General features: G+C 38.4%; 1 protein-coding gene across 5 annotated transcripts in view; it reads right to left on the bottom strand.

The window, feature by feature from the left end:
• The window catches only part of RABGEF1 (RAB guanine nucleotide exchange factor 1), a 63,162-nt gene that overhangs the window by 35,505 nt on the left and 4,871 nt on the right, over positions 1 to 22,786 (bottom strand). For 2 of the 5 annotated variants that reach the window (XM_011290333.3, XM_011290331.3), the window contains exons 2-3: positions 6,945 to 7,133; positions 3,643 to 3,809 (exon numbers count right to left, since the gene is read on the bottom strand). In XM_011290333.3, coding sequence (XP_011288635.1) covers positions 3,643 to 3,809; positions 6,945 to 7,123 — 346 coding nt within the window. In that variant the 5' untranslated portion in view covers positions 7,124 to 7,133. Of the gene's footprint in view, positions 1 to 3,642; positions 3,810 to 6,944; positions 7,134 to 22,689; positions 22,711 to 22,786 lie in introns of those variants that run through there. The other 3 variants (XM_045048223.1, XM_011290332.3, XM_045048224.1) reach the window with 3 other exon arrangements.

Genomic DNA, 22,786 nt, shown 5'->3' on the forward strand with positions numbered 1-22,786 from the left:
TCACTTTAGTGAAGATTAATATTTAGAATCTAAGGTCTGGGTGGAAAAATTGGTATGTTTCTGTTCTAAAAATGGAAAAGATATTCTTCCTATGAGCACTGCCTTTAGATTAGTTTGTGAAAGACGTGCACAAGATTCTACTCAGGGCAACAACATCTAGTTGAGCTCTCCAAAAAAAGGACTTTTAAAATGTGTGAGCAAGTATTTCAACTTGGCCAACCAACTATGATTTATTGTGTAAGCTACAATATAGCTCACTCAATCTTACTTTAGAGATTTTAAAACTCTAAATAAACTTTCTGAGTCTTTACAGTCAAGCTATTCCATTAACTTTCTCTGAAGGGTAACCCAACTCTTTAACAGGATATTAAATATTCTTCAAACTCCTTAGAAGGCTATATTTATGTTCTGTTTACAACCAACCTTCCTTGGTTTAAGAGCTTTCTTTCATGCCACCAATGGAAGCAAGAAAAATATCAAGAGCAAAGGCATTGTGTATTAATGAAGTGAAATAAAGAATACAGAACACAAAAGGTCTATTTTAGTAGAGACTCAATAAATTAAAACCACATTTAGTAATAGGCTAAACTTATCCACATGCAAAGCCCAAATAATCAGTCTGAAATGCAAAGTTTACCTGGCAAAGTTATGTAAGCAGTCTGTGAAACAGAAGATCAAACAGGATCTTCTTTTGTAATATATACACATTAATCTTTTTTCAATACTTTGAGGTCTTTATCCCCATATGCTTTCTACAGACCAGAAACAACTAAAGATTAAAAATCTAAGGTAAGAATCTATCATGTGAAAAGAAGCTAAGAAGTATACTGGCTAAATATTTTTTTTAAATAAAATAACTTGGGATTGTTTCTTTTAAAGTACAAATCATCAGGGTGCCTGGACGGCTCAGTCGGCTAAGCATCTGAACTCTTGATTTCGGCTCAGGTCATGATCTCACGGTTCATGAGTTCGAGCCCCTCATCGGGCTGTGCACTTTCAGTGCAGATTTTCTCTCTCCCTCTCTGTTCCTCCCCAACTTGTGCTCTCTCTTGCAAAATAAATAAACTTAAAAAAAAATAATAAAGTACAAATCTTCTTTCATAAAATAATGCACATTTTACACACTCTTAGGATACAATTTTTTTAAAAGTGTCAAGGACAGTCACTGAATGTGTAGGACTACTAAGTTCTTCAGTAACAGAAACCTCATTAAATATCTATCCGTAGCTATACATACAGATGTAGATATACATGCACATACATATACTAGAGGTCAAGGGATATAATGGGAAAAAAATGGAACCAGGAGACTTGAGTTCTCATATATCAACATATTACAGGACCTTGAGTAAGCTGGGCTAATATTTTATGGGCTTTCATACTGTCTGTCATTTGTAAAATGAGGCAGTTAGAGCCAATGGCTTTAGAACTTCTTTACTATTTCATCTGCTGTCATAGTTTACCATTTCACTCTATATCATAAATTCATAAGGTTAATGAGACTTTCCCAAAGCAAAAAACAAAATTCAAGCTAAATAGGAATGAATGGTTTTGATCAATACCCTTGAGCTCCTTACTAGTAGAGATTACTCAATCAGAAAAACAATGTGTATTTTTTTTTCTTTTTTAATGTTTATTTATTTCTGAAACAGAGAGAGACAGAGAATGAGAGGGGAGGGGCAGAGAGAGAGGGAGACAGAATGTGAAGCAGGCTCCAGGCTCTGAGATGTCAGCACAGAGCCCGACACAGGGCTCGAACTCACAAACCGTGAGATCATGACCTGAGCGAAAGTCGGTCGCTCAACCGACTGAACCACCCAGGTGCCCCAAACAATGTGTATTTTCAACTAGGTAACATTTATTGGAGACTTAGTGTGTCAGGCACTGTGCTGAACTCTTTTAATTGGATCAGCTTCTTTAATTCTGAAGACGTGCCTATAATAGGTATTACTGTCCCTCAGAATAGACAGAGCTTAAAGAAATTAGCTTGCTCAAGGTCACAACAGCTAGTAAATCACAAAGCTGAAACGCAAAAAAGGGTGACTCCAAAGTTTATGCTCTTAACCACCATACTATACTACCTCCTAATAAATAAAGCATGAGTCAAATACGTTCTTCATTTAATCTCTAACAGGTCCTGATTATTCCCATTCTAATTACAATAGAGAAAATTGCCATAGTGACAGCCGACCAAGAAACAATTTCAAATTAATCATGTGAACAGAAAGACTATTTAAAGATTTGCTTTTATTAAAGAGAAGTGCTGTGTTTTTGGTAATAAGCAACCTTTCCTTCTTTTTTAAAAAAATGTTTAATGTTTCTTTATTTTGGGGGCAGGGGGAGGCAGAGAGGGAGGGAGACAGAGAATCCAAAGCAGGCTCCACACTAAGAGAACAAAGCCCAACGTGGGCTTGAACTCGCTAACCGTGAGATGACCTGAGCCAAAGTCAGATGCTCAACGACTAAGCTACCCAGGCACCCCAGCAACCTTTTCTTTTAATAAAACAAACAACGCCATTAAATCTGAAAGACAAGCAAAGTTTTTTTTTTTTTTTTAAGTTTATTTATTTATTTTGAGAGAGACAGAGAGAGCATAGAAGGGGCAGAGAGGGAGAGAAAGACAATCCCAAGCAGGCTCCGCACCGTCAGTGCAGAGCCCAGACTGGGGCTCGAACACATGAACTGTGAGATTGCGACCTGAGCCAAAGTCTGAGACTTAACCGACTAAGCCACCCAGGCACTCAAGGCCAGCAAAGATCTTAAGGTGTGATATTATTACTCATTTCCCTGCCTTTAGGCAGACAAAAAACCTCCTGACAATTACCCCAGATGGCAGGGTTTGTCCAAGAGAACATCTCTTCAGATAGTATCAGATAGTTCAGATAGTCTTGTCTCCATCACCATTTCAAATTTACTGCATAACTCTGATTACCAACATAAAGGTTCAAAGACAAAGCTGACAACAGACATTCTTTCTTGCTTCCAGTTAGGCCACTTCAACTAGCCTGTCTGCTGACTGGTAGAACATGTGTAACTTTGGCAACAATCCTTTTGCGGGGTATACGGCATTTTAAGAAGTGGATGAAAAAGATAATGTACATACAAATCATGCACCAGAAAATGCCTTCTATGGGTTACTTTCACCCCTCCAAGCACCTAAAGCAAACCTTCTCCTTTATATTCTCTATATATTTCTTCAAGATGCAAGCTGTCTCTCAAACTCTCAGAAAACCTCTTTCTTAGATGAATTTAAGCCTAGAAATAGTCAGTTCTGACAAGATATGGTTAAGTAAGGATATTATCCAAAGCAGAATAAGCCAGAATCCAAAAATTAAAGGCATAAAAAATAAAACATCCAAAAAGACAGCCATTTGGATGGGAATAAATTTTATAAACAAAACTACCCATTTCAATTTTCTTCATTCCTCCTATAGAGTAATAAACAGGTTTCTCTAACACACAATGTCCTCCAACCAAAGAGATTTTTGGTTTCATACATTGTGTGACCCTTAAACCCAATTTTGGTTTCAAATATGGGTTGATGTCCACTGAACAACTTACAGAAATTAAAAAGCAGAGCCCACATGCACTGTGGGTCTACTCTGTATCTCATCTGAGCACAGAAGGAAAAAGGAAAATTACCCTTCTTTGATCCAACCCTGGATGAAGCACTGAAGAATTTCTTCACTGTGGTAACCTTGCGGGTCTTCTCATTGGTTTTTTTTTCTTCAAACTTGGAAAATGTGAGGGATTGGGCCCCCTGGCTGCTCTGACTGCTGGCAAAGGCCTCTTCCTCCTCCCGCTGAAGTCTGCAATTCAAGAGAGATTAAGAATGAGCCAGACATCCTCCAAGTTTTCCTTGTATCTGAAGCTATTACTCAATGAATTGCAGGGAGATCTTGAATTTTTAGAAATGGAGGCTAAACATATCAAATAGGTCTGAAGTGCCTGAATGAAACTATCCCACACACTCCTAGACTTCAAAAGGAACCTTCTCCATAGATCATATTCATTTACCAATATACTAAGGTTACATAAAAGGAACTCTAGTCCTTTTCCCTAACAAGCTCAAGGTTGAAAAGGAAAAAGATAAGTATATAATGTGATAGTTCCTACAGTAGAGAGTAAAACCTAATTGCTATGAGAACATAGGAAAGAACAACTTAAACTGCTGGAGGAGACAAAGAAGGTTTTACAGTGGTGCTATTTACACCGGTCTTAAGAGATGAATAGGGTTCCACTGAGTGAAAGGGCATTCCAGGAAGAGGGAACTACAAATGTGAAGGCATATGGTTTCCTTTGCAGATCAAGATCAGCATAGTCACCGGTGTGACCAGGTGGTTAAGAAACCTTGACTACTGAGCCCATTATAATCCTAGATTTTATCATGTAGTGGGGAACCAAGAAAAACTGTAAATCCAATAAATGACCATCATCAGATCTGTACTTTAAAAAAATAATGCAGGTTGCTATGTGATAACTTGAGGGGCAATAATTAAGAATATATTATACAAAGATTTAAGTGAGAAAATATAGATCTGGAAACTAAGAAAGGATGAAATTCAAGAAACTTCTTTGAGCTGGAATAAATTCTATTTATTGGTCAGATAAGTGGTGTAAAGGAGAAATTAAGAATGACTCCCAAAGAAACGGGAACCCTCTTGCACTGTTGGTGGGAATGCAAATTGGTGCAGCCGCTCTGCAAAACAGTGTGGAGGTTCCTCAAAAAATTAAAAATAGACCTACCCTATGACCCAGCAATAGCACTGCTAGGAATTTACCCAAGGGATACAGGAATACTGATGCATAGGGCCACTTGTACCCCAATGTTTATAGCAGCACTCTCAACAATAGCCAAATGATGGAAAGAGCCTAAATGTCCATCCACTGATGAATGGATAAAGAAATTGTGGTTTATATACACAATGGAGTACTACGTGGCAATGAGAAAGAATGAAATATGGCCCTTTATAGCAACATGGATGGAACTGGAGAGTGTTATGCTAAGTGAAATAAGCCATACAGAGAAAGACAGATACCATATGGTTTCACTCTTATGTGGATCCTGAGAAACTTAACAGAAACCCATGGGGGAGGGGAAGGAAAAAAAAAAAAGAGGTTAGAGTGGGAGAGAGCCAAAGCATAAGAGACTCTTAAAAACTGAGAATAAACTGAGGGTTGATGGGGGGTGGGAGGGAGGGGAGGGTGGGTGATGGGTATTGAGGAGAGCACCTTTTGGGATGAGCACTGGGTGTTGTATGGAAACCAATTTGACAATAAACTCCATATATTGAAAAAAAAAGAAAAGAATGACTCCCAATATTTTTTAGCTAACTGAATAAAACAGTGATGTCATTAACTGATACAGAAGAAGGGTAGGAGCAAATGTTGGGATTGAGTAAATAGAAGAAATAAATTTGACCTTGGACCAGGTCCAACGTATTTGAGTTATTTATAATAAATCTAAAGAGCTATCTATAGAACAATGGTTCTATATGTTGAGCCCAGCAGCATCACCTGGGAACTTGCTAGAAATGCAAATTCCCAGACCTCACTCCCACCCTACTAAAGTCAGAGACTCCAAAATGAGGTCCAGTGATCCCTGTTTTGATAAGTGATTCTCATGCTTGTTCAAATTTGAAAAGGAGTGCTGTAATAAGACTCAAGCAAGGTCATAAACGGAAGCAGAAAAAAATAGCCATGAAGTCATAGGTAGAAGTGTTAGTCAGAGAATGGAATAAGGACACACCTCTCTCCGAGACAAAACAGAAGTCAGCATCAAGATAGGAGTACATTTTGCTGTGGAGAGGGGAGAAAGCTGCTTTCTTCATGAAACAGGATCAGCTACTGAGATGTTCAGGAGTGCAGTGGGAAATCTGAGCAAATACTTAATGTTCTATGTCTATCTTTTCTCTTTTGGACCATAGAGTTACTGAAAGCAGTGAGTATGCATTATAATTCTCCAAGTTCACCACAGATGCTAGAAAAGTAGTCACTCAACAAATATGGATGATTAGGTATTAAAAAACTAGCAAAAGATGTCAGAGTTCAGTCTGACGTTCTTTTATGGAGAATTTTTACTGTTTCTAGGATGTTTTGGCAAGAGATTAACATCATTCATGGCATTTTATTCATCTCTATACTCACCAGCCATTCCATCTTTTAGTTTTTATCATAATCATATTTCTGGATAATATAAACTACTTTGGACTAACAAACCTCATTTTTAAGAAACAGTTAAATTTCCAAAATGCACACGCTCTATATACAAATCAAAAAAGTTTTTACTATTATGTGTTTATCACCATGGCAGGAGCTATGCTGGATGTATTTTAAGAATGAAAAAACTGAGGGGCATCTGGGTGGTTCAGTCTGTTGGGCGTCCGACTTCGTCTCAGGTCATGATCTCAGTCTGTGAGTTTGAGCCCCGTGTCAGGCTCTGTGCTGACAGCTCAGAGCCTGAAGCCTGCTTCAGATTCTGTGTCTCCCTCTCTCTCTGCCCCTCCCCTGCTCATACTCTGTCTCTGACTCAAAAATAAACAAAAATATTTTTAAAAAAATTTAAAAAAAAAGAATGAAAAAAATGATGCCTGATGAGAGCCATGTGCTTGGTACATCAGCTAGACTACTGCATTTAATGTTCACCATGAAATCTGTGTATCTCCATTCTTCTTCTCCTCTGAGAAGTCTATTTTATCTATCTAAAAGAACTCAGTCTAACTCACTCTAAACACAAAATAATTACAAGACAAAGATAAAATGAAGAAATCACTGAAAGCTATTCATTAAATGTTGACTGAGAAGAAGAAGAGAAAAAATTCACTTCTAATACTAAGCTGACTTGCTGATAGCTCACAACAGGGGAGAAAAATGGATTTTGACAATGACTGAGCTATATCTCTAACTGTATCCCTGTTAAACCACCCCTAGGTAAGTCCTTTTACCGCTCTGCCAGTTCCCAATCCTCCTGAATCTGCTTCTGCCTGGCTTTGTGGTACTCTTCCCTCCAGCACTTGGAGCAGAAACCCTGCCAAGCAGGGTTGCCATAGTAACCACATCCTTTCTTGCATAGGAGCTCCGACTGATCCACGTGAATTCCACGGCGTTCAGACTTCAGGCTCATCTTCTTTCTGCTAATCAAGTATAAACAAGAAAGTGTTGTTGCACTATCATTCTTCTATCAGCACAGGAATTGAGAACAAAAATGTGAGCGAGTCCATAATCTTCAAGCTATTAGGGAGGGAAGGAAGGCTGTGAGGGAAGGAAAGAGTTTAAATACAGCAAGTTCCTGGGACACAAGGCTGCCTCAATTAGTAGACCATGCAACTCTTGATCTTGGGTTTATGGACTTGAACCCCACACTGGGTGCAGAGATTATTTAAAGTAAAAATCTTGGGGCGCCTGGGTGGCGCAGTCGGTTGAGCGCCCGACTTCAGCCAGGTCACGATCTCGCGGTCCGTGAGTTCGAGCCCCGCGTCGGGCTCTGGGCTGATGGCTCAGAGCCTAGAGCCTGGAGCCTGTTTCCGATTCTGTGTCTCCCTCTCTCTCTGCCCCTCCCCCATTCATGGTCTGTCTCTCTCTGTCCCAAAAATAAATAAACGTTGGAAAAAAAAAAATAAATAAAATAAAATAAAATAAAAATCTTAAAAAAAAAGCAAACAAGTTCTTGACACAGTCATACAAAAGAAAACATTTCTTATTTCCCTCTCAATAATACATAGAACACTTTAAGAAAGAACTAATATTGGATTAAAGGCCTAAATGTAACACTTGAAACTATAAAACACCTAGAAGAAACCAGAGGGAAAAAACTTCATGACATTGGATTTGACAATAGTTTCTTGGCTATGACACCAAAAACAGCACAAGCCACAAAAGGAAAACCAGACAAATGTGACTGTATCAAACCTAAAATGTTCTGCATGGAAAAGTAAACAGCCCACAGAGTGAGAAGGCAACCTGTATGGAATGAGAGAAAATATTTGCAAGCCATGTATCTGCTAAGGGATTAATATTCAGAATATATAAAGAATTCCTATAGCTCAACAACAACAAAAACAAATAGTCTAATGAAAAATTAGCAAAGGACTTGAATAGATAATTCTCCAAGGAAGATATACAAATATCCAACTAACATGTGAAAAGATGCTCAACATCACTAATCAGGGAAATGCATATCGAAACCACAATGAGATACCACTTCACATCCAGTAGGATGGCTATGATGAAAAAAAAAAAAGTCAGATAATAACAAGTGTTAGCAAGGATGTTGAGAACGCTCATATAGGGCTGCCTGGAATGTAAAACAGTGCAGTTGCTTTTGGAAACAGTCTGACAGCTCCTCAAGCAATTAAACAGAGAGTTACCATATGACCCAGCAATTCCACTCCAAGGTATCTGTGTGTGTGTGTGTGTGTGTGTGTGTACACACACACACACACACACACACACACACACGAGATGAAAACATATGTCCACACAGAAACTTGTACACAAGTGTTTAAAACATTATCCATAATAGCCAAAAGGGGATGAACGATAAAGAAATTGTAGTATATCGATACAATGGAGTATTTGACCATAAAAAGGAATTAAATACTGATACATGTCACAACACGATCAACCTTGAAAACATTTTGCTAAGTGAAAGAATCCAGTCATAAAAGGCCACGTATTATATAATCCCCTTCATATGAATGTTCAGTATGGGGAAATCTACAGAGACAGAAAATAGATTACAGTTGCTTAGGACTAAGGGGGAGAGGGTGGGAATAAAGGAGATAGCTGAAGAGTATGAGGTTTCTTTTTGAGAGGATGAAAATGTTCTCAAGTTGGATGTCATGATGGTTGCCACTGAACTGTTTAACCTTTAAATGGGTGAATTCTATGGTATGTGAATTATACTTCAATAAAGTTGTTTTTAAAATACATATCTTGGAGATATTGCAGGTTGAGGCCCAGACCACACAATAACACAAATGTCACAATAAAGTGAGTCAAATAAATTTTTTGGTTTCCCAGTGCATATATAAGTTAGGTTTACACTATACTGTAGTCCATTTAGTGTTCAATTCTAAAAATTAAAAATGCAAATTTGACACTGAGATAAGGTTACAGGTAAATTAGAATATACCAGTTTTATGGATTGGAGAGGAAGTGTGAAAAACAGCAAAGAAACAAAGTCCTAGAAATTGAAGTAGGAGCAACGTTTTTATCAGAGTTTTAGCTATAACAAAGTATAAAACTGTAGGATTTAAGCTTTATGTGGTAAATAACATGGCATTCATATGTAAAATGTTCAGTATCTGAGTGGTAGTTTTACTGACGTATAGTTATTTTAATTGTAGACTTAAAATTGCTGCATTTTATGTACTTAAAGTAATTCTTAACACAAAAAATAATAAAAATTAAAATTAAAAATGCTTTATTGCTAAAAAATGCGAACTACCATCTGAGGTTTCAGTGAATTGTAATCACTGATCATAGATACCATAACAAATAATAATGAAAACGTTCGAAATATTGCCAGAATTACCAGATTTTGTGACACAGAAACACGGAAGTGAGCAAATGCTGTTGGCAAAATGGCGTGGACAGATTTGCTCAATGCAGGGTTGCCACACAAACCTTCAATTTGTGAAAAAATGCGGTATCTGTGAAGCTCAATAAAGCAAAGTGCAATAAAGCAAGGTATGCCTGTAAAACTCAACAGAGGAGGGCAGGATGGAAGTCACGGAGATTCAATATTGGCTTTGAAGGTGGAGCGACTATAAGCCAAGGGATGTGGGTGGCTTCTAGAAGCTGAGAATGACCTCAGTCCTATAACCAAAATGAACTAAATTCTGCCAGCATGAGTATGTCTGGAAGCAGATTTTCCCCACACCCTCTAGAAAAGAGCCCAGGCTGGCTGACTCCTTTATTTTGACCTCTTGAGATCCTTAACAGAATACGAGTACCCAGCTGAGCCAGGCAGGACTTCTGCTTTACAGAATTTGGGGATAATAAATGGGTATTGTTTTAAGCTGCTAAATTTGTGGTGATTTGTTATGGCAACAACAGAAAACTAACAGGCCTCTTTTCCACATCTCTTTTTGGGAGCCTTTGCACATGTGTTCTAATGCTGCCCAGGGCTGTGTGCCCTGCTGTGCACATGGTGATTATTCTCTCCTACTGTAGGTCTTAGCTTTCACATCGCACTGTCAGGAAGACCTTCCCTGGTTACTCTATCTAAAGTAGTACCTCCCCCAAATCCCCAACTCTCACCTCCACGCTGGCATTATTTCTCTATATCCTACCTATATTGAACAAGGCGGGGTAAGGAAAGAGTTAACCAAGCAGGCCTGAGTTGCTCAAAAATCGTGCACATTCTCAGAAGGGCCTGCTTGTGTACTGGCTCATGGTCAGCTTCTGGGAATGGAAGTCTTTATGTCTTTATGTCATGAGTGTCATTATGTTTTGTATGCTTGGAGCTTTGAACCACACTTTAGACAGTCTGCGCAAATAGTGTGGTGTATGGTGAACACCTGCTTTCATTCTGGGGGGTCTGGAGTTGCATTAACTGTGGTCATACTGTGAAGGCACTTGTGCCTATGTGACCAAACTTCAATGAAAACCCTGGAATTCAAGGCATAAGTGAGTTTCGTTAACAGAAAATACCTCACATGCGTTGCTACAATTTGTTGCTGGGGGATCAAATGCACCACTGGGAGAAGACTCATGAGAAGACTCAGGCCTGGTATCCTCCAAACTCTGCTCAGTGCACTGTTTTCCTTTATTGGTCCTGTTTTGTATCCTCTCACCTGGCTATAAAACATCACCAGGAGAACAGTTCTATGAATCCCATCAAATTACCAAACTTGGGGGGAGTGCTGGGGACTAGTGACATAGGGTATGATTATAAAGGGGTGGCATGAGGGAGCTCTTAGTGGTTACAGAATAGTCCCCTATCTTGACCGTGACACAAAACTGCTATACACACACACATGGCAGATGTCACTTTCTTGGTTCTGAGAGTATACTATAGTTATGTAAAATGTAGCCTTTGGGGAAAACTGGGCAAAGAGTACATAGGGCCTCTCTGTATTATCTTTGCAACTTCCTGTTACTCTGTCATTTCGAATTAGAGAGGTTTAAAAAATTCCACTTAAATTTTAAATGACAACACGTATGACTGAACCACTGTATATGAGACAGTTAAACAGTGATAACTCAGGTTATTTCTAAATATGGACAACAAAGAGAGCAAGTGAACTACCAGAAGTGCATGCCATGATTTGAAAGGCTATGTAGAGGTGATGATAGCTCTGTTTCAGTGGGGCAAAGCAGGTACAGTCAACACACCTACATTAGACATCAGAGACATATAAACAGCATATCCCCTTCAGTTAGGGAGAAACATACGGGGATCAACTGCCTGAGACTCCATTCTGTCTTTCCTGCACCGAAAGACCTCTCTCTCCCTAATCAGTGGAGCCATAATCCAGAGGCAAGCTGCCACCACCACTGCACCGAAGAGGAAGGCCAGAGGGACATATCCAGATCCTGTTTGAGCACTGCACTCAAATAAGCAGGCTTTTATTGAGCAACCTGGGCATAAAAAATGCATAATTCAATTGGCCCACTACATTAGAGAAGACAGAGTAAAAATGATCTCTACTGCTGAGACAATGGAGAGCCCTGTGAGTTCTGCCCCCAGGCTAGTATTCAATCTGGGTTGAGGTACACTAAAAAAAAGGACAGAGGAGTACAAATCCCAGAGTTAGGTGTGTTCTTCCTTAAGACTCTGCATAAAGCCAGATTGATCTCATAAAATCAGCAAAAACAAAAAAACATTTTGTGGATCTGAGTAGCTTCCCACTATTTTCCTTATGAGAGTCCTACTTCCTGTTCTTGGGTTCAGTGCTATGTTCTCATAGTTCAGTTCCTCTAGGCCGCAATTTACAAGAAACTTCCAATCAACTCTACTAAAATGATACACTGTCCTTTGACCTCAGTTAAGAAATAAAACTAATAGCTAAGCTTTTTTCCTGAAATTTGATTTTCTCCACTTATGGAAGTATAAGATGCTTACTCTATAAAACCTGATATATATAGACAAGTAGAAAATAAAGTAGAAAGAAAGTCAAAACATCACCCAGAGACATTCACTATATTCTTGTAGTGCTTTCTTGACTCATCACTCAGTTATTTAACAAATAATTATACACTGATTTACACTCTATGACAGGCACTTTACAAAAGTAAAAGTGAAGTTTCAGTCATTTTGGCACCAGCTATGTAGTATGGGAAATACAACTATATATCTAGAAGGCCTGAAAGAAGAATTTAAAACACTATGAACAATGAGGAAATAATTAATTTTAGAATTACAAAATCACACAAAAATTTGTATTTATGTAAAACAAGCTAAATATGTGTAAATGAAATCTATGGAACTCTTAAAATAGTCTAACAATAACAAGTTTGTAAATATAAAAAGATCCCATTCACAATAGTATCAAAATGTAAAACCACCCAGGAAATACTTTAATAGTAAAATTACGTGATTTACAATAAATATTGAGAACTAAAAAAAGCTAAAGTAGCTGGTAAGGTAAGGCATACCAATTTTTACTGAGGAAATTAAATATATAAATGGCAAATGTTTAAAACATTTCAAGTTTACTACAAATGACAATAAAATCTCAAAAGACTTTTTTTTTTTTCAACGTTTATTTATTTTTGGGACAGAGAGAGACAGAGCATGAACGGGGGAGGGGCAGAGAGAGAGGGAGACACACAGAATCGGAAACAGGCTCCAGGCTCTGAGCCATCAGCCCAGAGCCCGACGCGGGGCTCGAACTCACGGACCGTGAGATCGTGACCTGGCTGAAGTCGGACGCTTAACCGACTGCGCCACCCAGGCGCCCGATCAAAAGACGTTTTTTTAAAGTTTATTTTATTTAATTATTTTGGGAGAGAGAGAGTGTGCAAGCACACAGGGGAGGGGCAGAGAGAGCGGTAGAGAGAATCTCAAGCAGGCTCCGCACTGTCAGCACAGAGCCCTATGCGGGGCTCCAACTCATGAACCATGAGATCATGACCTGAGCCAAAATCAAGAGTCAGACACTTAACTGACTTAATCGCACCTTATGAAACTTTTAAAGGACTAAGGGCTATTTAAGCTTAAAAACTGAAGCAAAATTTTAAAAAGAAAAAGATTCAAATACACAAATTTAAACTTCTATCTAGTTTTTAAAAGGCCCACTTAGAAAATGGAAAGGCAAGGGCACCTGGGTGGCTCAGTCTGTTAAGCGTCCAACTCTTGATTTTAGCTTAGGTCATGGCCTCACAGTTCGTGAGATTGAGCCCGACACTGGGCTCTGTGCTGACAGTGCAGAGCCTGCTTGCGATTCTCTTTTCCTTCTCTCTCTCTCTCTCTCAAAATAAATATTTAAAAAAAGAAAATAGGCAAATATTTTAAGAAAATAGGACAATGAAGTATTTTATCATATTTAAAATTAGATGAATAAAAAGAAACTGTAAATCTCTGATACGCAGGATAAGGATACGAGTAGACCAATCACAAAACATGAAAAGCTTCTGAGAAACAGAAACAGAATGTCAAAGGGCTTCTGCATTTTATTTTTATTTATTTTTATTAAAGTTTATTCATTTTTGAGAAAGAGAGAGAGAGAGACAGAGACAGAGAGAATCCCAAGCAGGCTCCACGTTCAGCACGGAGCCTGATGTGGGGCTTGATCCCACACCGTGAGGTTGAAATCAAGAGTTTAATGCTCAACCAACTGAGCCACCCAGGAGCCTGTGAAGATTTCTGCATTTAAAATTTTGATATATACTACCAAAGTGGCTTCACAAAATGACTGTGTCTATCTACATTCCCACCTATTGTGTATTAGAGAATCTACTTTCCTGGAAACTCATAAATAAATACTGTATTACTAATCTTTATTTTGTCCATCTGAAAGGCAAAAAAATAAATCATTTCTTGTTTTAATATGCACTTCCTAAACCATGTTTAATATTTACTGGTCATTAGCATATCTTCTTTGAAGAATTTAACCATTTGTGTTTTTTGCTCATTTTTCTGTGTCATCTTTTCTCCTTTATTTTCAGTCGAAGTATAGTTGACATATAATCTTTTTTTTCTCTTTATAAGTGCTCTTTTTATGTCATCTTTTAGTCCGTCACTTTATGTTATGAAGACACCACTGTTTTAATCAAAGAGTTAATATTTCAAATCTATATCCAAGTTTCACTAACTTTCGTATCATTAAATACATTGCTTCCAAAATGAATGTAAATACCACACAGAGAAGCAGCGGCACAGTTCCAATGTTAAATACAACAAAACAAAGCATCCAAACACTAGCCTGACCAAATAATTCCAAGTGGTAATCAAACCCATGAAATATAATGTAGAGTTTATACTGCTGGAATGAGCAAAGCCGGCAGAGCAGCATTCTTACAGAATGAGTTCTTGACAACAATCTTCTATTGTATTAAGTCGCACCCTCTCCAGATAAGTGAAATTATGATTCCAATCTGAGCATGCCACTGCCCAGGCTAACAACTCAAACTTGCACACCAAATAAACTGGCTGCTCTGGTCTACTTCCTTCTATGCTCCATCCTCTCTTCCATGGCAGCAGCCAATTCCCCAAAAGGCGAGTTTACTCGATAAGTAAATGACCAAACATTCTCTGGCTTAACTCTACTCAAACTAGCAACAAACTGCAACACATAACATGCTTTCAACCACTAACAGCTTTGTTTTTTCTCAAAGTTCTATCTCAGTTTAGCTTTGCTGCTCAGCATTTCACCCTCAGCCATTTGCTGTGGCTGAGCAAAGTGATACACACACATATATCATAAGAGAAATACAAAAAGCAACTAACTGCCTGGATGGAAAATGCATTTATTCAGATTTATTAGCCAGCGCAATGAATTATATATCTGTATTACGTTCTAAGCCTCCAAGAAGTGTCTTGTGTGTAATAAAAATTTAATCCAATTAATCTGCAGAAATTTTCAAAAGCTAAAACCATACTGTCTGTTGTGGGTTAAATTCTGTCCTCAAAAAAGGTTGAATTCAATACTGTGAATGAAACCTGATTTGGAAATAAGCAGATGTAATTACTGATTTAGGGTGGTCCCTAAATCCAATAACTGGTGTCCTTACAAAAAGGCCCTGAAAGACACACAGACATACACACAGAGGCCACATGGCCTCAGAGGCAGAGATCGCAGTGATGTGGCTGCAAGCCAAGGAACTATAAGACAACCAGCCAGCATCTCCAGCCTTCAGAGACAACACAGCCCTGCTGACACCTTGGTTTTAGATTTCTAGCCTCCAGAATGATGAGAGAATAAATTTTTGTTGTTTTAAGCCATCCCATTTGTTTATAGCAGTCCTAGGAAACTATAAAAATCATCCAGTAAGAATTGTAAACTGTAATTGTAAACAAATAATTGAAAGAAATGAGGTTTCCACAAGTTAACATAGAACTATGGGTTCACAGCATCACTTGCTCTTTATCAACTGGATAATCACATCTCCCTCCCAGTTCATGAGAACAGTCCTGGCTTATGCCTGTTGTCCTAGCGAAAAGGCATCCATTTGATTCTCAAAAGTCATCTGCTCTGGATAATAAATTACACTGTCATCTTATTTATGAACAAGCCTAGAAAACCCTCCTGCAGTCCACCTTCAAACTCCATCCTGTTCAAATAGCATCTGACTCCCTTTAGCCCACTGACAGATTAATTCTATCCCTCTGGTTCTTACAGCGTTTTATATATACAGCTATTATAATACACTCTATTACAATAACTTGCTTATGTGGCCATTCCACATACACAGACACAGCATAGCACTGTTCTGCCAGGAACAGAGTGAGTAATCCATACATATTTCCTAAATTTATTAAATGATTTATTCAGAAGACCAACAAAGTACCTGCATAGACCATTTTCTTTCACTTCTGTCCCATGTACACTCTCCAGGGCCCACTGCAGGTAAGAGTCGAAAATTAAACAGCAAAATGACTAACTTACAAAGCAGGTGTTCTCAAATTTTAGCATGCATCAGTAGCACATGGAGGACTTGTTAAAGCACAGAGTACTTCTTGGCTCCCGACCCACAGTTTCTGATTCAGGGGGTCAGGGGTAGGGCCAGAGAATCTACATTCCTAAGAAGTTCCCAGGTGATGTGGCTAAGGATTACTCTTGGAGAACCACTGTGATAAAGTAAGCATAACAATTGTTAAAAGATTAATTTCTTCTCATGATTTCATTACTAGTGGGAGAATTTATTTTCTGAATACGATGGAGTAGCTTGTGGCAGACCAACACTCCTACTGAGAATGAAAAAAGCTAGATACATTTTTTAAATCAATGTTTAAAGGCATCAAAAAACAGATGAAGCGATCAAGACTAGAAGCCTCTGGATTCTGGAAAAAGAGACGAATGGTAGAGAAACAAAGTGACATTTTGTGGACACTTTTTCACCAAGTACATTTGCTGATTTGGGGGCAAAAGGCTGAGAATCCAGACTACAGACAGAGGAACCACGAGAGCTTTTGGAAGAGATGAAACAAAGGCAAGAATCAAGGAGCCAAAATCCCAGGGAAAGTGGAGAGTCAAAGAGCCAGAAAGATCTAACACAAGGCTGGTTTTTCCCTAAGGACATTTACCAAGTTCTGCAGCTGCACAGAGAGGACTTCAAAACAAAACTGAAAACGTCTGAAAATCAAAAGTGGAATTTTCAGGGGAGCCCAGCTGGCTCAGTTGGTAGAGCATGCAACTCTTGATTTGGGGTTGTAAGTTCGAGCCCCACGTTGGGTGTAGAGATTACTTAAAAATAAAATCTTTAAAGAAAAAAAAGAGTAGAATTTTCAGTAATCTCACTGTTCTCAAGAGACAAAGATTACAGCATAGAAACCACCAGGGGAAGAGATGCCTGTGAATTCACTAAACTATCAGTTGGAAGCCCCAGATGGTAGTGGTAAAGGCAAACCAGAAGGAAACCTAGCCTTATCAACCCAGCAACACAATCTCAACCATTAGCTCAATCCCTAAAAGGATTAGATGATAAGTCCCTACTCTACCTGGCTAGCAAAAGGGAGGAGACATTTCCTCTCTAAAACAATAGCACTGAGGTGCCTGGGTGGCTCAGTTGGCTAAGTGACCAGCTCTTGATTTCTGTACCAATGGCACACAGCCTGCTTGGGATGTGCTCTCTCTCTCTCTCTCAAAAATAAATAAATAGGGGCGCCTGGGTGGCGCAGTCGGTTGAGCGTCCGACTTCAGCCAGGTCACGATCTCACGGTCCGTGAGTTCGAGCCCCGCGTCGGGCTCTGGGCTGATGGCTCAGAGCCTGGAGCCTGTTTCCGATTCTGTGTCTCCCTCTCTCTCTGCCCCTCCCCCGTTCATGCTCTGTCTCTCTCTGTCCCAAAAATAAATAAAAACGTTGAAAAAAAAAAATTTAAAAGCCTGTTTAAAAAATAAATAAATAAATAAATAAACTTAAAAAAAAAAAGAACAGCATCATCTGGAGCTTCATTTTATTCACAACACCCAGCATTTACCTAACTAAAAGCCAAAAAGAAAAAAACAGATGCTCAGATGATCCAGACAATGGAGTTAACAGAAAGACTTTTATTTTATTTTAATTTTTTAGAGACAGAAAGAAATCCCAGGAGGGGGAGGGGAGAGAGGGAGAGAAGGAGAGAGGAACAAGGAGAGAGGGAGACAGGAAAAGAGGGAGAGAGGGAGAGATGCAGAGAGAGAGAGGGAGCAAGGGAGAAGCAGGGCATGAACTTACCTGATGCAGGACTCAAACTCATGCACCATGAGATCATGACCTGAGCTGAAGCTGGATGTTTAACCAACTGAGCCAACCCAGGCACCCCAAAAGAAAGACTTTTAGGAGCACCTGGGTTGGCTCAGTTGGCTAAGCATCCAACTTCAGTTTAGGTCATGATCTCACTGTTTGTAAGTTCAAGTCCTGCATAGGGCTCTGTGGTGACAGCTCAGAGCCTGGAACCTGTTTCAGATTCTGTCTCTGTCTCTGTCTCTCTCTAGCTCTCCCCCTCCCCGCTCATGCTCTGTCTCTCTCTCTCTCTTTCTCTCTCAAAAAATAAAATAAACAATAAAAAAAAAAAAAGAAAGACTTTTAAATAATGATAGCTATTTAAATTCCCTATTTAAAAATATAGGTAAAAAATAAATTTAAAATAGGTGAAAAAAAGAGGGTAAGAACATACTTTAAAAATGAAGAATTTCAACTGAGAATTGTAATCTATAAGAATTGAACTGAAATGCTAGATCTGAAAAGTATAATAACTAAAATTAAGAATTCAAAAGGTAGATTTAACAACAGACCAGGCCTAGCAGATGAGAGGATTAGAAACTGGAACCCAAGTCAATAAAATACATCCAAACAGAAGCAGAGAGAAAAATTAATAGGAAACACAGGGGCAGGAGGAGGGCAGTGTAAAGAGAATGAGGAACACTGTGGAAAAGTCTACCAAATATGTAACTGGAGTCCCTCAAAAGAAGAGGAAAGAATGAATAAGACAGAACCAATATTAAAAGCAAGAACCAGGGCACCTGGGTGGCTCAGTCAGTCGACTGTCCAATTCTTGATTTTGGCTCAGGTCATGATCTCATGGGTTCATGAATCAAGCCCCTCGTCAGGCTCTGTGCTGAGTGTGGAGCCTGCTTAAGATTCTCTCTCCCCCTCTGCCCTTCTCATCTGCTCCCACATGTGCTCTCTCTCTTTAAAACAAAATTAAAAAAATAAATAAAAGGAAAGAATGAAAATTTCAAAATTGATGAAAAGACAACCCACAAATCCAAGAAATTCTGGGAACCTAAAAGCAGAAAGACACACACACACACACACACACACACACACACACACACACACAGATATAGCATACTTAAAATGTTGATAATCAAAAACAAAGAGAAACTTTTTAAAGTAACCAGTGGGAAAGAAGCACATTGCTTTCATAGGTGCAACAATAAAACTAACAGCTAAATTCTCAAAGAAACCATAAAAGCCATAAGACAACAGAATGACCTCTTAAAAAGTGCTGTAAAAAGAAAATGCCCACCTAGAATGTGGTGCTCAGTGACTATTTCCTTTAAAAATAAAGGCAGAATAAGACATTTACAGACAAACAAAAACTGAAACAATTCACTATGGGCCCACTTGCATTAGAAGAAATACCAGAGGGAACTCTTCAAATGGGAAGAAAAATTAGCCTATTCCAAAGAGAAACACAGAAATACATACAGGAAGGGACGAAGAGTAATGGAAACAGTAAATATGTAAGTAAATCCACACAAATACTGATTATATAATGCAACAAAGCAGGAAAACGACAAACTGAGTTGTACCTAAAGTTCTAGCATTACTGGAGAAGCGATAAAAGTTGTAATTTGTATTAGACTGCAGTAAGTCAAGGGTATATATTACAATTGCTAGTATAATCACAAAAAGAATAGTGAAAGAATGTGTAACTAAGCAATTACTATAAGGAAAATATTAAATAATTAAATAATAAATAATCCAAGAGGGGCGCCTGGGTGGCTCAGTCGGTTGAGCCTCCGACTTTGGCTCAGGTCATGATCTCACTGTTCGTGAGTCCGAGCCCCGCATCGGGCTCTGGGCTGATGGCTCAGAGCCTGGAGCCTGCTTTGGATTCTGTCTCCCTTTCTCATCTGCTCCTTCCCTGCTTGCACTCTGTCTCTCTCTCTCTCTCTCTCTCAAAAATAAATAAGCATTAAAAAAAATTAAAAAAAAAAATCCAAGAGATGGCAAGAAAAAAGGAAAAGGGAATGAAACTGGTGAGTCAAAAAGAAAACTTACCAAAAGATGGTAGATCTAACACGAAATATAGTGACAATCGCATTACATGAAAATGGACTAAATATTCTAATTTAAATACTAAAATAGACTAAAGAAAAAAAACCTAAATTCAATCATCATGATGCTTTCAAGGACAAAATTAAAAAAACAGAAATTATAAGGACGGAAAAATATACAGCATGCAACACTTACCAAAAGAAAGCTAGTAAAGCTATACTGATATACAAAGGGGACTTGAAGGCAAAAAGCACTACTAATGATTAAAAGATAAATAACAGTGCTAATCCACCAAGAAAATTCTAATGTAAGCAAAGTGGTTAGAAATTAGTAATCACTGGGAGCTAAGAAGCATACCCTTACCAATGACCTTGAAGGCCAATACAAAACAACTGCTGCAACCAACTCTTTTTAGAAAAATCTATGGCAGCTCAAAGGGTAGAACTACACATTAACATAGAGCATAAATACCAGACTTCTTGGCAATACGATAAAACTCACACAGGGGCACCTGGGTGGCTCAGTCGATTGAGGATCCAACTTTGGCTCAGGTTGTGATCTTGTGAGTTCAAGCCCCACACCAGGCTCGCTGCTGTCAGTGCAGAGCCTGCTTCAGATTCTCTGTCCCCCTCTCTCTTTGCCCCTTCCCCACCTGCGCACGCTCGCTCGCACATTCTCTCTCCAAAAAAATGAAAAACAAACCTCATGCATATACCTTATGTGAATTCTGAAATGCTTAAACTAGTAAACAGTTTTTTTACCACAAAATAAAAGGTAGACAATTTTACAAACAAACATTAATAAAGATCAGAAGATATTCTGGGGTAATAAAATGTTTACTAGACTGAGTAGTTTGATAAGGTTCATATCTATAAAATTCATATCTATAAAAACTAGACTTCCTGAAATTAAACCCTCAGAAAAAGGAAAAAACAAAACTTAAAAAAAAAAACTCAGATTCTTCTTCTCCAAATATAGCTCAAGTGTTGATTGAAGCATGAAACTGAAATCTTTGCATTATACTTACCTAAATGGCAGACTCACCATCATAACAATTAGTGGTTTTGTTTGGGGCTGGAACTGGCTAGGCCTAGAATCCAACCTCCTGATTAGCTTTTCTGTTAGAATCTAAGAACTTTAAACTTCAAAAGATCTCAGCTTATTTCTCAAGCCCTATTTTATTTACATATAAATAAAATACTAAGTTGAGATTTTTATTTTCTAACTTATTTATTCAATTATGAGACCAAAGTACTAGAAAGACAAAAATTTTCTTCCCTCTCCTCCCTCCCTCTCTCTTTCTTTTTTGGTAGCCCATACAGGGATTGGCAAGATCTTCTTCAAAGAAATAGCCTATAACTTCTTATGGGTAACAACAAAAAGTATCTGCAATTTTGTTCTCAAGTATGTCCAAGAACAAAAGTAGGCTCTTTGGAGAAAGTTGTGTCCACATATATTTGATATTCAAAGAACATCAGCAGTTAGCACAGGGTATGAAAACACTTTGCCATCTGATTATTCCTCATAAATGGTACTTAAGATGTGTCCACCCATGACTACACAACATTTAAAGCCCTAGAGTAATAATAACATCTATATACACTTACCACACCACGAGAACAACTGCAATGGGTAATTAATTAATATAAAGATATAATCCATCTTGCTAAGTAGAAGCCAAGGATATTACTTCCGGAGACACTAATTATAATGGATTTTAGACATTTTATTTCATCAGCCTACAGTTTTATTTTTTCTTTTCACATTTTTTATTTGCATTCTTCTTATAATATCCTACTCAAAACTGTGGTCACTAGGGGCGCCTGGGTGGCGCAGTCGGTTAAGCGTCCGACTTCAGCCAGGTCACGATCTCACGGTCCGTGAGTTCGAGCCCCGCGTCGGACTCTGGGCTGATGGCTCAGAGCCTGGAGCCTGTTTCAAATTCTGTGTCTCCCTCTCTCTCTGCCCCTCCCCCGTTCATGCTCTGTCTCTCTCTGTCCCAAAAATAAATAAACGTTGAAAAAAAAAATTATAAAAAAAAAACAACACAAAAACTGTGGTCACTAGCCCAACTTATTTTTCAGGAACATGTTTAAAAAACAATGTCAAAAGTGATATGGAAATGCAATTAAGGAACCATTAAGTTACATAACTACATTTAGGCAACAACAGTTCCACCCATTGTTTACTGATGAAAGGTGAATAAGGATGTTCTCCATTCTCTAGTTTCAGAGGCTAGGTCACAATTTACAATATACTATAGGAACTGTATTATAATACTTCAAACAAAACAAAACAATCTGGAATTACCTGAAACAGCTACATATGAAAATGCACAATAAATGATGGTTTACTTATCTGTACAACTCTAATGCAATACAATTCCTAACAACAAAATGAGAGTTAAGAACACATACACCTAGTAATGGCATTACAAAACTATAACCTAAGTTCATCTCAAATCACAGCAGTGAGATCACCAGCTTAAGTTTTACTCTAAAATTTAAATACATATCTCTTTTTCTAGAATGGTACACTATCTTTATAAACATCATTGTGACTTTCCTGATCTTGAGATAAATTCAGAGCAAACACAAAGAAAAAATATACGCATTTTAGATGCAAACAAACACGTAAAATAATATCGCCACTCTGCCAATCCCGATTGATGCTTAGAAGACTCCCCACTCCCCAGCTTTACAAAGTACAGCCAAATGACTTGAAGTTGTACCTCCCTGACCATTATTTGGATAGGAAGATCCTGTGAAAGGCCTTTTAGTAATGGTGGGTTCCAATACTTGCCAATGTGCTTACCTCTATTAACTGTATATGTCTGTTCCCGCCTTGGGAGCTCATGGTCCAGTCTGCTGCAGGTTAATATAAAGTCATGGTTAGGTGCAGACCACTGAGT

Source organism: Felis catus, chromosome E3, assembly GCF_018350175.1.
Source record: "Felis catus isolate Fca126 chromosome E3, F.catus_Fca126_mat1.0, whole genome shotgun sequence".
Taxonomy (NCBI): domain Eukaryota; kingdom Metazoa; phylum Chordata; class Mammalia; order Carnivora; family Felidae; genus Felis; species Felis catus.